At 46.9% G+C, this 12,012-nt stretch overlaps 1 protein-coding gene across 5 annotated transcripts in view; it reads right to left on the bottom strand.

The window, feature by feature from the left end:
- The window catches only part of ENOSF1 (enolase superfamily member 1), a 41,278-nt gene extending 30,286 nt beyond the window's left edge, over window positions 1-10,992 (bottom strand). For 2 of the 5 annotated variants that reach the window (XR_010124150.1, XM_054460323.2), the window contains exon 1: window positions 10,821-10,974. Coding sequence is in view for 2 of the 5 variants with exons in the window: in XM_054460323.2 (XP_054316298.1) it covers window positions 10,821-10,904 (84 nt within the window). In the remaining 3 variants the exon portion in view is untranslated. Of the gene's footprint in view, window positions 1-4,906; window positions 5,016-10,820 lie in introns of all 5 variants that reach the window. The other 3 variants (XR_008495393.1, XM_054460322.2, XM_054460325.2) reach the window with 3 other exon arrangements.
- Window positions 10,993-12,012: the final 1,020 nt, after the last annotated feature.

Below are 12,012 nucleotides of genomic sequence, written 5' to 3'. Positions count from 1 at the left end.
GGCATGATAGTGGGCACCTGTAATCCCAGCTACTTGGGAGGCTGAGGCAGGAGAATTGCTTGAACCCGGGAGGCGGAGGTTGCAGTGAGCCGAGATCACGCCACTGCACTCCAGCCTGGTTGACAGAGTGAGACTCTGTCTCAAAAATAAATAAATACATAGATAAATAAGTAAATAAATAAAATAAAACAGAAACAGGCCAGGCATGGTGGCTTATGGCTTATGCCTGCAATCCTATCACTTTGGGAGGCTGAGGCAGGCGGATTGCTTGAGCTCAGGAGTTCAAGACCAGTCTGGGCAAAATGACGAAACCCCGTCTCTACAAAAAATACAAAAATTAGCCCAGCATGGTGGCAGGCACCTGTAGTCCCAGCTACTTGGGAGGCTGAGGCAGGAGAACCGCTTGAACCCGGGAGGTGGTTGTTGCAGTGAACAGAGATTGTGCTACTGCACTCCAGCCTGGGCAACAAGAGCAAAACTCCATCTCAAAAAAAAAAAAAAAAACAACAAAAAACCCAGGTCAGGTGTGGTGGCTTACACCTGCAATCCTACCACTTTGGGAGGCCAAAGTGGGTGGATCACCTGAGGTCAGGAGTTTGAGACCAGCCTGGCCAACATATAGTGAAATCCTGTCTCTCCTAAAAATACAAAAATTAGCTGGGCATGGTGGCACACATCTGTAGTCCCAGCTACGTGGGAAGCTGAGGCAGGAGAATCGTTTGAACCTTGGAGGTGGAGGTTGCAGTGAGCCAAGATTGTGCCACTCCACTCCAGCCTGGGCAACAGAGCGAGACTCTGTCTCTCAAAAAAAAAAAAAAAAAAAAAAAACCATTAGCTAGGCATGGTGGCTTGTGCCTGGGCCCAGCTACTTGGGAAGGTGAGGTGGGACAATCATTTGAGTCTGGAAGGTCAAGGCTGCATGAGCCGTGATTGCACCACTGCACTCCAGCCTGGGCGACAGAGCAAGACCTTATCTCAAATAAATTAATAAATAATAAAAACTTTAAAAACATAAAGAAAAAAGGATAAAAATGAATATTAAGTAAATTTAATAAAGTCATGATTTTAAAAAATACCCAACCAAAAACTACATTGGTATATTCTATACATTTGAAAAACAACCCTCCCTCTCTGCCTCTCTCACACAAAAGCACTCTCTTCACAGTAACCCTATTTTTTTTTAAATCATAAACAGATGATTAGGTAAGTAAGCAGAAGAACCAGGATGAGCTAATGGAATTTTTCATCTTTAGTGTGAGTGCTGTATAACACATTTAGTGAGACCGCAGTGAGTCACCTGAAATATGTAGCAAGGTTAATGTTAAAATGGGTTCTGTCATGTTGTGGTCCGAAAAAGGCGGAAGCCAAAACCCTTAGCACAAAAGAGTCATTAATTAAAGTCATGGAGAGATGGAAATTGATTTATCTGTGCCTGAGACATCCACCAAGACAGCGGTGTGGGGCTGGGAATGGAGGAGGAGAGGGGAAGTGAAGGCCCTGAACACTGAGCTCAGTACCCATCCCAGAAGAGCTTCTTATCTATCTTAGTGCCCAGGGCCCCTCCATGTGTGCCCAAGTCAGCAAAATTTAAAGTCTTGGCTCTTAACAGAGAGTGGGTCCAATGGCCTAACATATCTTGTAAGCTTGCTGAGTTTTATGCGACCTTTGGGGGCTGTGCTCTAGGGTTTGCAGTATGGAGAAAGACAGCGGCTTCATAAAGTACTCAACTTACAAACAAGGACAATTAAAGTTGCAGAATAAGCAGAAACACAGCTCACAGCTCTATCTTAGTAAGTGGTTACTACTTTGGGGAAAACTTTAACAGTAAGTTGTTTACTTAATGGAGAAAAGGGGTATTGACTCACAGTATGGTCTCCTCTCTCTGCCTGGCAAATTCCTGTTTGCTCTTCGAGACTCACCTCAAAGCATTACTTCTGCTCTGAAGCCTTCCCTGAGCCTTTTGGACAGAGTGAAGTTACCCCCTGACATGGTTTAGACATTCTGCACAAATTTCATGTTGAAATGTAATCCCCAGTGTTGGAGGTGGGGCCTGGTGGGAGGTGATTATTAGACCATGGAGGTGGATTTCTCATGAATGGTTTAGCACCAGCCTATTGGTACTGTCTTTGAGATAGTGAGTGAATTCTCGTGAGATCTGCTGGCTTAAAAGTGTGTAGCACCTCCCCATTCCCTTTCTCTTGATCCTTTCGACATAGGACGTGCCTGCTCCCCCTTCACCTTCCACCATGATTGTTAAGTGTCCTGAAGCCTCCCTAGAAGCTGAGTAGCTGGCATCATGCTTTCTGTAAAACCTGCAGAACCATGAGGCAATTAAACCTCTTTTTCTTTATAAGTTACCCAGTCTCTGGTACTCCTTTATAGCAATGCAAAAACAGCCTGGCTCAGAGTGGTGGTTCATGCCTATAATCTTAGCACTTTGAGAGGCCAAGGTGGGCAGATCATTTGAAGTCAGGAGACCAGCCTGACCAAACATGGTGAAACCTCATCTCTACTAAAAATATAAAAACTAGCCGGGCATGGTGGTGTGTGCCTGTAATCCCAGCTACTCGGGAGGCTGAGGCATAAGAATTGCTTGAACCCAGGAGGTGGAGGTGTAGTGAGCGAGATTGCGCCACTGCACTCCAGGCTGGGCGACAGAGCAAGACTCTTGTTTCCAAAAAGAAAAGAAAAAAAAAAAGAACAGCCTAATATATCCTCTCTGTAAAACTTGTACATAGTTTTAAAAAATAATAATTCTCAGACTGCACTATGATCATTTCTTTTATGTCTACTTCCCCAATAAGTTCGTGTGCTCCTTGGATGTGGAATTCTGTCTTCTTTATCTTTTTTTTTTTTTTTTTGGGATGGAGTCTCGCTTTTTCACCCAGGCTGGAGTGCAGTGGCGCAATCTCGGCTCACTGCAAACTCCAACTCCCAGGTTCAAGCAATTCTCGTGCTTCAGCCTCCTGAGTAGCTGAGATTACAGCCATGCATCACCACGGCCAGGTAATTTTTGTATTTTTAGTAAAAACAGGGTTTCACCATGTTGACCAGGCTGGTCTTGAACTGCTTGACTCAAGCAATCTGCCCTCCTCAGCCTCCCAAAGTGCTGGGATTACAGGCGTGAATCACCACACCCGGCCTATCTTTCTCTTTTTAAAATTACTTTGGTGCCTGATGCATGGCAGCACTCAGGAGAAGTCTGCAGAAGGACTGACTTGCTGGACAACTGACCACAAGCCCTGTGAAGAGCAGAAACAGCAGCCACCTGGGTAGTGTCCATTGAAAGTTCAAGGAAGGTTCCCTTGCCATTCACACATATACACACTCACAAACTCACACACTTCTTTTATATGCTTAACAATTTAAAATCTCTCAATAGGCCAAGATTTTTTTCTACAACTACTGAGAGCGCTGATGGTGCAAATATCCAAGGGAGAGGTATCACACTACCACCGAAGTTAGAGAAACTCTTTTCCCTCCTTCTAGACCCTTACCCTTCAATCTATCATAATTTGTCTTCAGGCCCTTATAATCCACTGAAATTGATCTGGCGAAGGCCACTGTTTTGTACTTCTTGAATTTTGTACCATGTGTAAGTATTATGTATTCAAAAAGAGTTGCATTTAAAAGTTCTGAAGAGAAAGTGCTCTGGGCAGTCAGGTGGTTCTGCCATGACTTGCTGGGTAGCTGTTTGACCCTCAGTTTTCTTCTCTCTAAAAAATGAGATGGCTCAAGATCACCATTTGAGATCACATCCAGCTCTGAAAAAAGTTATGTTCTGTGTCTTCTGTTTAAGAAAACAGAATATGCAAATAAAAAAAGAATGATGTATACACGGCTCAGTATGCATCTTAAAGAATCTGCTCTTCCAATGGATAGCATTGGGAGATATACCTAATGCTAGATGACGAGTTGGTGGGTGCAGCGCACCAGCATGGCACATGTATACATATGTAACTTACCTGCACGTTGTGCACATGTACCATAGAGCCTAAAGTACAATAATAATAATAATAATAATAATAATAATAAAAAAAAAAAAAAAAAAGAATCTGCTCTTCCCCAAAGGAGACCTCTGAGATTGGGCGGGGCCAAAGACCTTTTTGCCATGAAAATAGTGAACTTGAAACCGATTTGGTGTGAAATATTTTGAAAAGGCCGGGTGTGGGGGCTCACACCTGTAATCCCAGCACTTTGCGAGGCTGAGACAGGCGGATCATTTGAGGTCAGGAGTTCGAGACCAGCCTGGCCAACATGGTGAAACCCTGTCTCTACTAAAAATACAAAAATTGGCTGGGCATGGTGGTGGGCACCTGTAATCCTAGCTACTCGGGAGGCTGAGGCAGGAGAATTGCTTGAACCCAGGAGGCAGAGGTTGCAGTGAACTGAGATTGCGCCACTGCACTCCAGCCTGGGCGACAGAGTGAGACTCTGTCTCAAAAATATATACATATATATATTGAAAAGCGAGTAGACTTGCTGTGCACATCACAATGAGCCTTTTTTGCTATGGGAACTCATGTCTCCTCCCTCTCATTGCCCTTGGTTACTCGCCCACTGCAGGTTGTCAAAGCTCGACAGTGGCCCCGGGTGAAAGGCAGGTGAAAAACATCCTTGTAGCTGTCAGTTGACACAGAGAAACAGACTAACAGCCAAGGATTTTCTAACAGGTTAGAGATGATTACAAGGAGAGAAGCCAAATTCTGTCACTTTTAAATTTCTCCCAGTGAAATAAATAACAAACCATGAAACACTGTTTTTACTCACTTTGAGCAGTGTAAATACAGAGAAAAACAAGATCAGAACTGAATCTAAATCAAGATTCTAATGAATCTAAGAATCTAAATTAGAATCTCATCTGAAAATTAAGCATTCTGGAACCTCGAGAGAATCTTCAACTCACCTACTTCAGTGCCTTTTCCCAGAGTGAAGGTAATTCCACACCCCTTGATTCCATCTTCTGCATCAGTTTCTATGACGACATAGGCAGCTGAGTAGTCAGGGTCTGTGTGCTGCGGGAGAGAAGTTCCCCGCCAAAACAATGCCAGTGTGAGAAACCCGAAAAGAACCATGAGAATGATGTCACATGAGGACAGACAATGCCACAGGGGCCATGCCACAAGAGCTCCCATAGAAGGAACTGTTGCTATACCCCAAATAAAACAAAGGGCTCTGAATGGAGAAAAGGAATGTCCTCCTGAAAGATCCAAAATGTTTCAACAAGAGCAATGTGTGTGTATATATATATATATATATATATATATATATTTTTTTTTTTTTTTTTTTTTTTGAGATGGAGTCTTGCTTTGTCACCCAGGCAGGAGTGCAGTGGTGCGATCTCAGCTCACTGCAACTGCAGCCTCCCAAGTTCAAGCGATTCTCCTGCCTCAGCCTCCCGGGTAGCTGGGATTACAGGCATGTGCCACCACACTTGGCTGATTTTTGTATTTTTAATAGAGACGAAGTTTCACCATGTTGGCCAGGCTGGTCTTGAACTCCTGACCTCAGGTGATCCACCTGCCTCGGCCTCCCAAAGTGCTGGGATGACAAGTGTGAGCCACCGCACCTGGTCGCAATGTATACATTTTTATCACCCATTTTCAATTAGGTCAAAAAATGAGGCTCAATTTTATTTACTTATTTATTTTTTAAATAAAAAAAATAGAGATGGAGTCTTCCATGTTACCCAGGCTGGTCTCAAACTCCAGAGCTCTAGTGATCCACTCGCTTGGGCCTCTTAAAGTGCTGGGATTACAGGCATGAGCCATCATGCCCGGAAGGGGCTCAATTTTAAGCCAAGGAGTTTTTACTCGCAGCTACCTCTGTCAGCTCTTTAAACAAAGTTACATTCACAAGCAGCTTCAAATTGAACAAGCCAAAGGTTCAGAAAACTGTTGCATAAAATTGGAGTGATCTCACTTATAGCAGTTTATAGCAGGGCTGAAAATACATTGGCAAAAGTTCAGACACCAGTGGGGGAAAATGAAGAAGTAAAGCCTCGAGATTAATTCACTCATTTTTTGTTTTGTTCTATGTCGTGGAATAATGGAGACCCCAAAAAGCCAGGCAGAAGATCTGAATGCATTCATAAAGAAGAATTGCGCATAAGGTTATGAAAATTTATTACTGTTATTATTCTATAATATTTATTGTGCCAGACACACTATATTCTAAGAGCTCTACATGGTTTAATTTAATCTTATAACAGTATTATAAACTAGGTGCTCTTATCCTTATTAGAGAAGAGGAAATGAAGTTTTAAGGAGGTTTAGTAATTTGCAAAAGGTCACACCACAAGTAAATAATGTTTTATTATTATTATTATTATTTTTGAGACTGACTCTCTGTTCTCCAGGCTGGAGTGCAGTGGCATGATCTTGGCTCACTGCAACCTCTGCCTCCTGGATTCAAGCGATTCTTCTGCCTCAGCCTCCCAAGTAGCTGGGATTACAGGCATCCACCACTATGCCCAGTTTTTTGTTTTTTGTTTTTTGTTTTTTTTTTTAGTAAAGATGGGATTTTGCCATGTTGGCCAGGCTGGTCTTGAACTCCTGACCTCAGGTGATCCACTTGCCTCAGCCTCCCAAAGTGCTAGGATTACAGGTGTGAGCCACCACGCCCGGCCACAAGTAAATTATGAAGGCAGATTTTAAATCCCTGTATTGGGGGTGTCGTGGCTGAGGGAGCTGTATGTGATGGCTGGGAGCCCTGAGTCTGGTGTTACAGCCCTGTGGCAGGAAATCAGTGTGATGCATCACTGAGCACCAACTACGTGTCAGAGCTGGTGCAGCTTGCTGGGGGTTACAGATATGTCTGCCCTTGAGGAGGTTACATTTGAGAAGACCTGGTTATAGGACGGGCATGGTGGCTCATACCTGTAATCCCAACACTTTGGGAGGCCAAGACAGGAGGACTGTTTGAGCCCAGGAGTTTGAGACTAGCCTGGGCAACAAAGCGAGACCCCATCTCTAAAATAAATAAATAAAAAGACATGGTTAAAAAAAAAACCTTAATAATATAAGGCAGAACATGCTAAGGCCTGGGAGAGATACAAACTATGAATGACCGGCAGAAAGCACTGTTAGCTGAATGTGCTTCTTGAAGAGGCAGAAGGCTTTATGATGAAGACAGAATCTGAGCTGGCCGGTCAAGGAAGGGGAGCTCCTCAGCAGTGGGAAGGGGAGAGAAGAGTCTGGGAGGGAGGAATATCTCAGGCGAGGTAGCAGCAGCAGTGTAGAAAGTAAAGGGGTCACAAGAGGGAGAGACTGGAGTGTATTCAAGTGTTGGTGCCCATCCTGGGTTGGCTGAGTCATTGGGTTCCTGAAGGAGTTAAGCAATGGGGCTGAGAAGGAGACTCCAAGAATTAAAGACCCATCGGCAGTTTCTGGGTTCCAAGAAGAGGAAGCAATGGAAAAAGAAAACCTTTCACTGAAGCCTCAGATGAGGGTCAACAGGACGAGATGAGCCAAAAGTGACTTGAAGCTTTTGGGTCCCCGTGATTAGCAGAATGATCCAAGATGGGTCAGGAGGGAGGGGCGGCAGGGTATGGAAGTTGACTTCCGATTTAGACAAACTGTGTTTAGCATGAAGGTGAAAAACCCAACAGGAAGTATCCAGACCTATAAGTTAAGGAGGCAGATCCGGAAATGAGATCTGGGAGTCTCCAGTATAAAGGGTGGCACCGAAGTCAGAATGCGGGAGAGGGTCTTCATGGGAGTGTGTAGGGAGACCGGAAAGACGCTGAGGCCTGAGCCTCAGAGAGGGAAGAAGGGGCCAGTGGAGGAAGAAGGAGCTGTCAGAAAGGCAGGAGGCCACGAGGGGGAGAGCACATGAAGAGGAGGCGGCCGACAGCGGAAAATGTATCCGAGGGTAAGGACAGCCGAAGGAGAACTAACAAGGGCAATTCACAGAGAAGAAAGGAACAGAAGTAGATTTCAGATTAAGAAGGAGGTAAGCCTGGAGTAGTGGCTCATGCCTGTAATCCAGCACTTTGGGAGGCCGAGGCAGGTGGATCACCTGAGCTCAGGAGTTCGAGACCAGCCTGGACAACATGGTGAAACCCCGTCTCTACCAAAAATACAAAAATTAGCCAGGCGTGGTGGTTCGCACCTGTAATCACAGCTACTCCAGAGGGTGAGGTACGAGAATCATTTGCATCTGGGAGGCAGAGGTTGCGGTGAGATGAGATCGCACCACTGCACTCCAGGCTGGGCGACAAGCGAGACTCTGTCTAAAAAAAAAAAGCAGGAGTCTTTAGCAGATTTTGAGGACAGCTTTATTGCTCTTTCTTGAAAATATCCTGCTTCTGATCAGGGAGGCTCACTTTGCTGCTAAGTGCTGATGGTCCAGCATGCCTCGAGGGCATGTGAAGCCATCTCCAAGGTGAACTGCAAAACAGCTCATTCTAATAAGAAGGCACTTGAGAGTTGGCACACAACATACGCCCTATCTCCCCCCAAGATAAAATGCTTAAGTATTTATGAGCTTGCAATACAGGTGTTAGATAATGTCTCCTCACCCTGTGTTAGACACTACTCAGGCCCAGAGGCAAATTCCACTTCTTGAATTATTCTACAGTAAACCAGGCTGTCTTTTGAGACAGGGTCTCTCTCTGTCACCCAGGCTGGAGTGCGGTGACACAATTACAGCTCACTGCAGCCTCGACCTCCTGGGCTCAAGAGATCCTCCCACCTCAGCCTCCTGAGTGGCTGGGACCACAGGTGCACGCAACTACGCCCAGCTAATTTTTGTATTTTTTTGTTGAGACGACGTCTCACTATGTTGCTCAGGCTGGTCTAGAACTCCTGGGCTCAAGCGATCCACTTGCTTCGGCCTTCCAAAGTGCTGGGATTATAGGCTTGAACCACCAAGCTCAGCCAAACCAGGCTGTCTTAACATTTCACAAATTCAAAGTCAAGTCTAGATTAGGGATTCCTTCTGCTTCAGTTTCCTCAGAGTGAATAGTAATTACAGCCAACCCCTCCTTTTTTCTTTAGAAACAGGATCTCACTGTGTCATCCAGTGCCCAGGCTGGAGTGCAGTGGCAGGATCACAGCTCATGTAATTGAACTCCCGGGCTCACGTGATCCTCCTGCCCAGGCCTCCACTTAGGATTACAGGTGTGAACCCTCATGCCTCACCTATAGCCAACTGTACTGACAGCCTTCTCTGAGCCAGGCTCTTTACAGGTATCTCATTTACATGTATAAAGTGAATATTATTATACCCATTTTACAGATGAGAAATCTAGGCTTAGAAAGATTGTGTGACTTAGCCACAGCTGCTAAAGCTTCACAGAGGCAAAGCAGTTGCATGAGATCAAGTGTTTGGATTCTACAAGCCAGTAAAATTTCCAACATTTATTTTGAGTTCCATAAAGGATTGCCTGCTGGGTGTTTATTTACAAACATCATATAAGAAAGGAAACATGAAGATTTTAAAGAGGATGACAGCCTGGGCCCCGTCTCTACAAAAAATACAAAAAGTAGCTGGGCATCATGGTGCACACCTGTAGTCCCAGCTACTTGGGAGGCTGAGGTGGGAGGATTGGTTGAGCCAGGGAGGTCCAGGCTGCTGTGAGCCATGATAATACCACTGCACTCCAGCTTGGGCAACAGATAAGAGACCCTGCCTCAAAATAAATAAATTAATTAATTTAAAAAAATAGAATAAAATAAAAATTAAAAAATGCAGGATGAACTTAATCTCAAAAAGGACATTGTTTTGCATTTAATAACTTTAACGAGAGGTCTATTTTTATAAAACATTTCAGGTACAAAAAGAGTATAGATAATGTAATGAACACTAGCTTGCCATCCACCCAATTTAGGAAGTAAAACATTACAATGGGAATTAGAGATCTCGTGGTCCCCTCCCTGACCCCATTTCCTTCCCTCCCTACTGGTAACCATTTTCCTAACATTGCCGTTCCTCACTTCCCAGCATACTTTCACACATTCACTACATACCCATACAACTCTGCTTTTCTAGCGCGGCCCATCTCATGAGTGGACTAAGACGGGCAGTGAGGATCCAGTGGGGAACAGGGTCCCTGAAGATCCTGCACAGAACCCACTGTATTTGGGAAACACTGCTCTAGACGGGGGAGGGGAGGGAAGGCCTGACATTCTAACACTCTCAGTAAGCAAAAAAGACCTTCAATATTTAGGCAGGAGTCAGAGTTCCTGCCCTTACTTTATTACATCTCTTAAGACGAACTCACATTTGCATCAATCCTTTCTAACCGTGTTTGCGGGTAGTTTCATGAGAGCGCCCTCTCATGTGACGCAGTTGTCACGCGCTTGGTTTCTCAACCCGACTGTGACACCTTCATTACATAGACGGGTCCAAGAGACCCAGAGAGGTTTGGAACTTCTCCAAGTCACACAGCAAGTTGTGGAAGCGGGATCACCACTCAAAACTCCCAGCCCCGGGCTTCCCGTTCTCCCTCACCGCGAACCCCGTCGCGTTCAAGGTACAGAGGAAGCCAGCGAGCGCTGTGCTCTAGGGTTTCGTTGGCGGGAACCCAACAAAATCATTTTGCTGCTATTGCCTATTATGCATTCTACCATTTCCAGCAAAATGTGAGTCGCAAAAGTAAAACCAGGATATTCTAAACTCCAGCAAAGAAAAAACCCAGGATAGTGGAAGGTTTCTGGATACTTATACAATTGATCCAAGGCATGAAAAGCGAGTGTCTCTCCCAGGCGCGCCTCCCACTTTACAGAAACAATGGGTTCGAAGTCGGGAAGCTACCCGGGGCCTGCAGATCTGCAGTCGGCGGGGCGGGAGGGACCCGGGCCGCAGGCTGCGCTTACCATGGCGTCCGAGCCGTGGCCCCCAAGCGACGTGGGGAAGCGCACGTCCCGGACCGAGAGCCGGGAGATCCTGCCGCGCACCATGGCCCCTGCTCCCCGTGGCCGCGCCACCCGTGCGGTCAGGACTGGTCGGGATCCCGTGTACGCCTCCAGGGGGCGGGAGCGCGGCAGCGCGGCGAGGCGGGGCACCGTCAGGGCATAGAGGGCGCTCATTGGCCGCGCGGCCGCACCCCGTGAACTTGGCCCCACGGGAGCTCCAGTCCCAGCTCTGGGCTCCCCGGGGCGCACTCCGCCTTATGCCGTTCCCTTCTCAGCCTAGAAAGAGCTGACCCCGAGAAGGTTCGCTCAGGGCCGCCGGGGAACCTGGGCGGGCAGGAGGCCCCGCGCCAGGTCGGCGCCTCCGCAGGACCCTGCTCTGCCCGGATTGAAGACTCGTGAAGGGACCTGCCCGGCAGCGGCGCCCTAGAGGGAGAAGTCGAGTCTGAGCGAGTGCATTAGCTCAGCGGCACATTCCGGCCGGTGGCTCAGCTCCCGACCCGAGGCCGCTGGTTGTCGCCAGCGTACCCAGGAGAGCAGTGCGCTAGAAAATGCTAGGTCTCTTTAAGTGCCCACAGCCTCAGTTTGCCACCTGATAAATTAAGAGGCAGGTCATCATTTATTACATCTGTACTGATGCAGATGCGGTACCCGTACCGTACCTCAGCCTGTAATCCCAGCACTTCGGGAGGCCGAGGCGGGCGGATCACCTGAGGTCAGGAGTTTGAACTCAGCCTGGCCAATATGGCGAAATCCCGCCTCTACTAAAAACAAAAATTAGCAGGGCGTGGTGGTGCGCGTCTGTAGTCCCAGCTACTAGGGAGGCTGAGGCAGAATTGCCTGAACCCGGGAGGTGGAGGTTGCAGTGAGCTGAGATTGCGCCACTATACTCCTGCCCGGGAGACAGAGCGAGACTCCGACTCAAAAAAAAAAGCTGGGCGGCTCACGCCTGTAATCCCAGCAGTTTGAGAGGCCAAGGCGGGCAGATCGCGAGTCAGGAGATGGAGACCATCCTGGCTAACACGGTGAAACCCCGTCTCTACTAAAAATACAAGAAATTAGCCTGGCGTGGTGGCGCGCGCCTGTAGTCCCAGCTACTCGGGAGACTGAGGCAGCAGAATCGCTTGAACTCAGGAGGCGGAGGTTGCAGTGAGCC

This window comes from Pongo pygmaeus, chromosome 17, assembly GCF_028885625.2.
Source record: "Pongo pygmaeus isolate AG05252 chromosome 17, NHGRI_mPonPyg2-v2.0_pri, whole genome shotgun sequence".
Taxonomy (NCBI): Eukaryota; Metazoa; Chordata; class Mammalia; order Primates; family Hominidae; genus Pongo; species Pongo pygmaeus.
The sequence above is the reverse complement of the archived record's forward strand: the minus strand, read 5'-3'. Positions and strand labels throughout refer to the sequence as shown.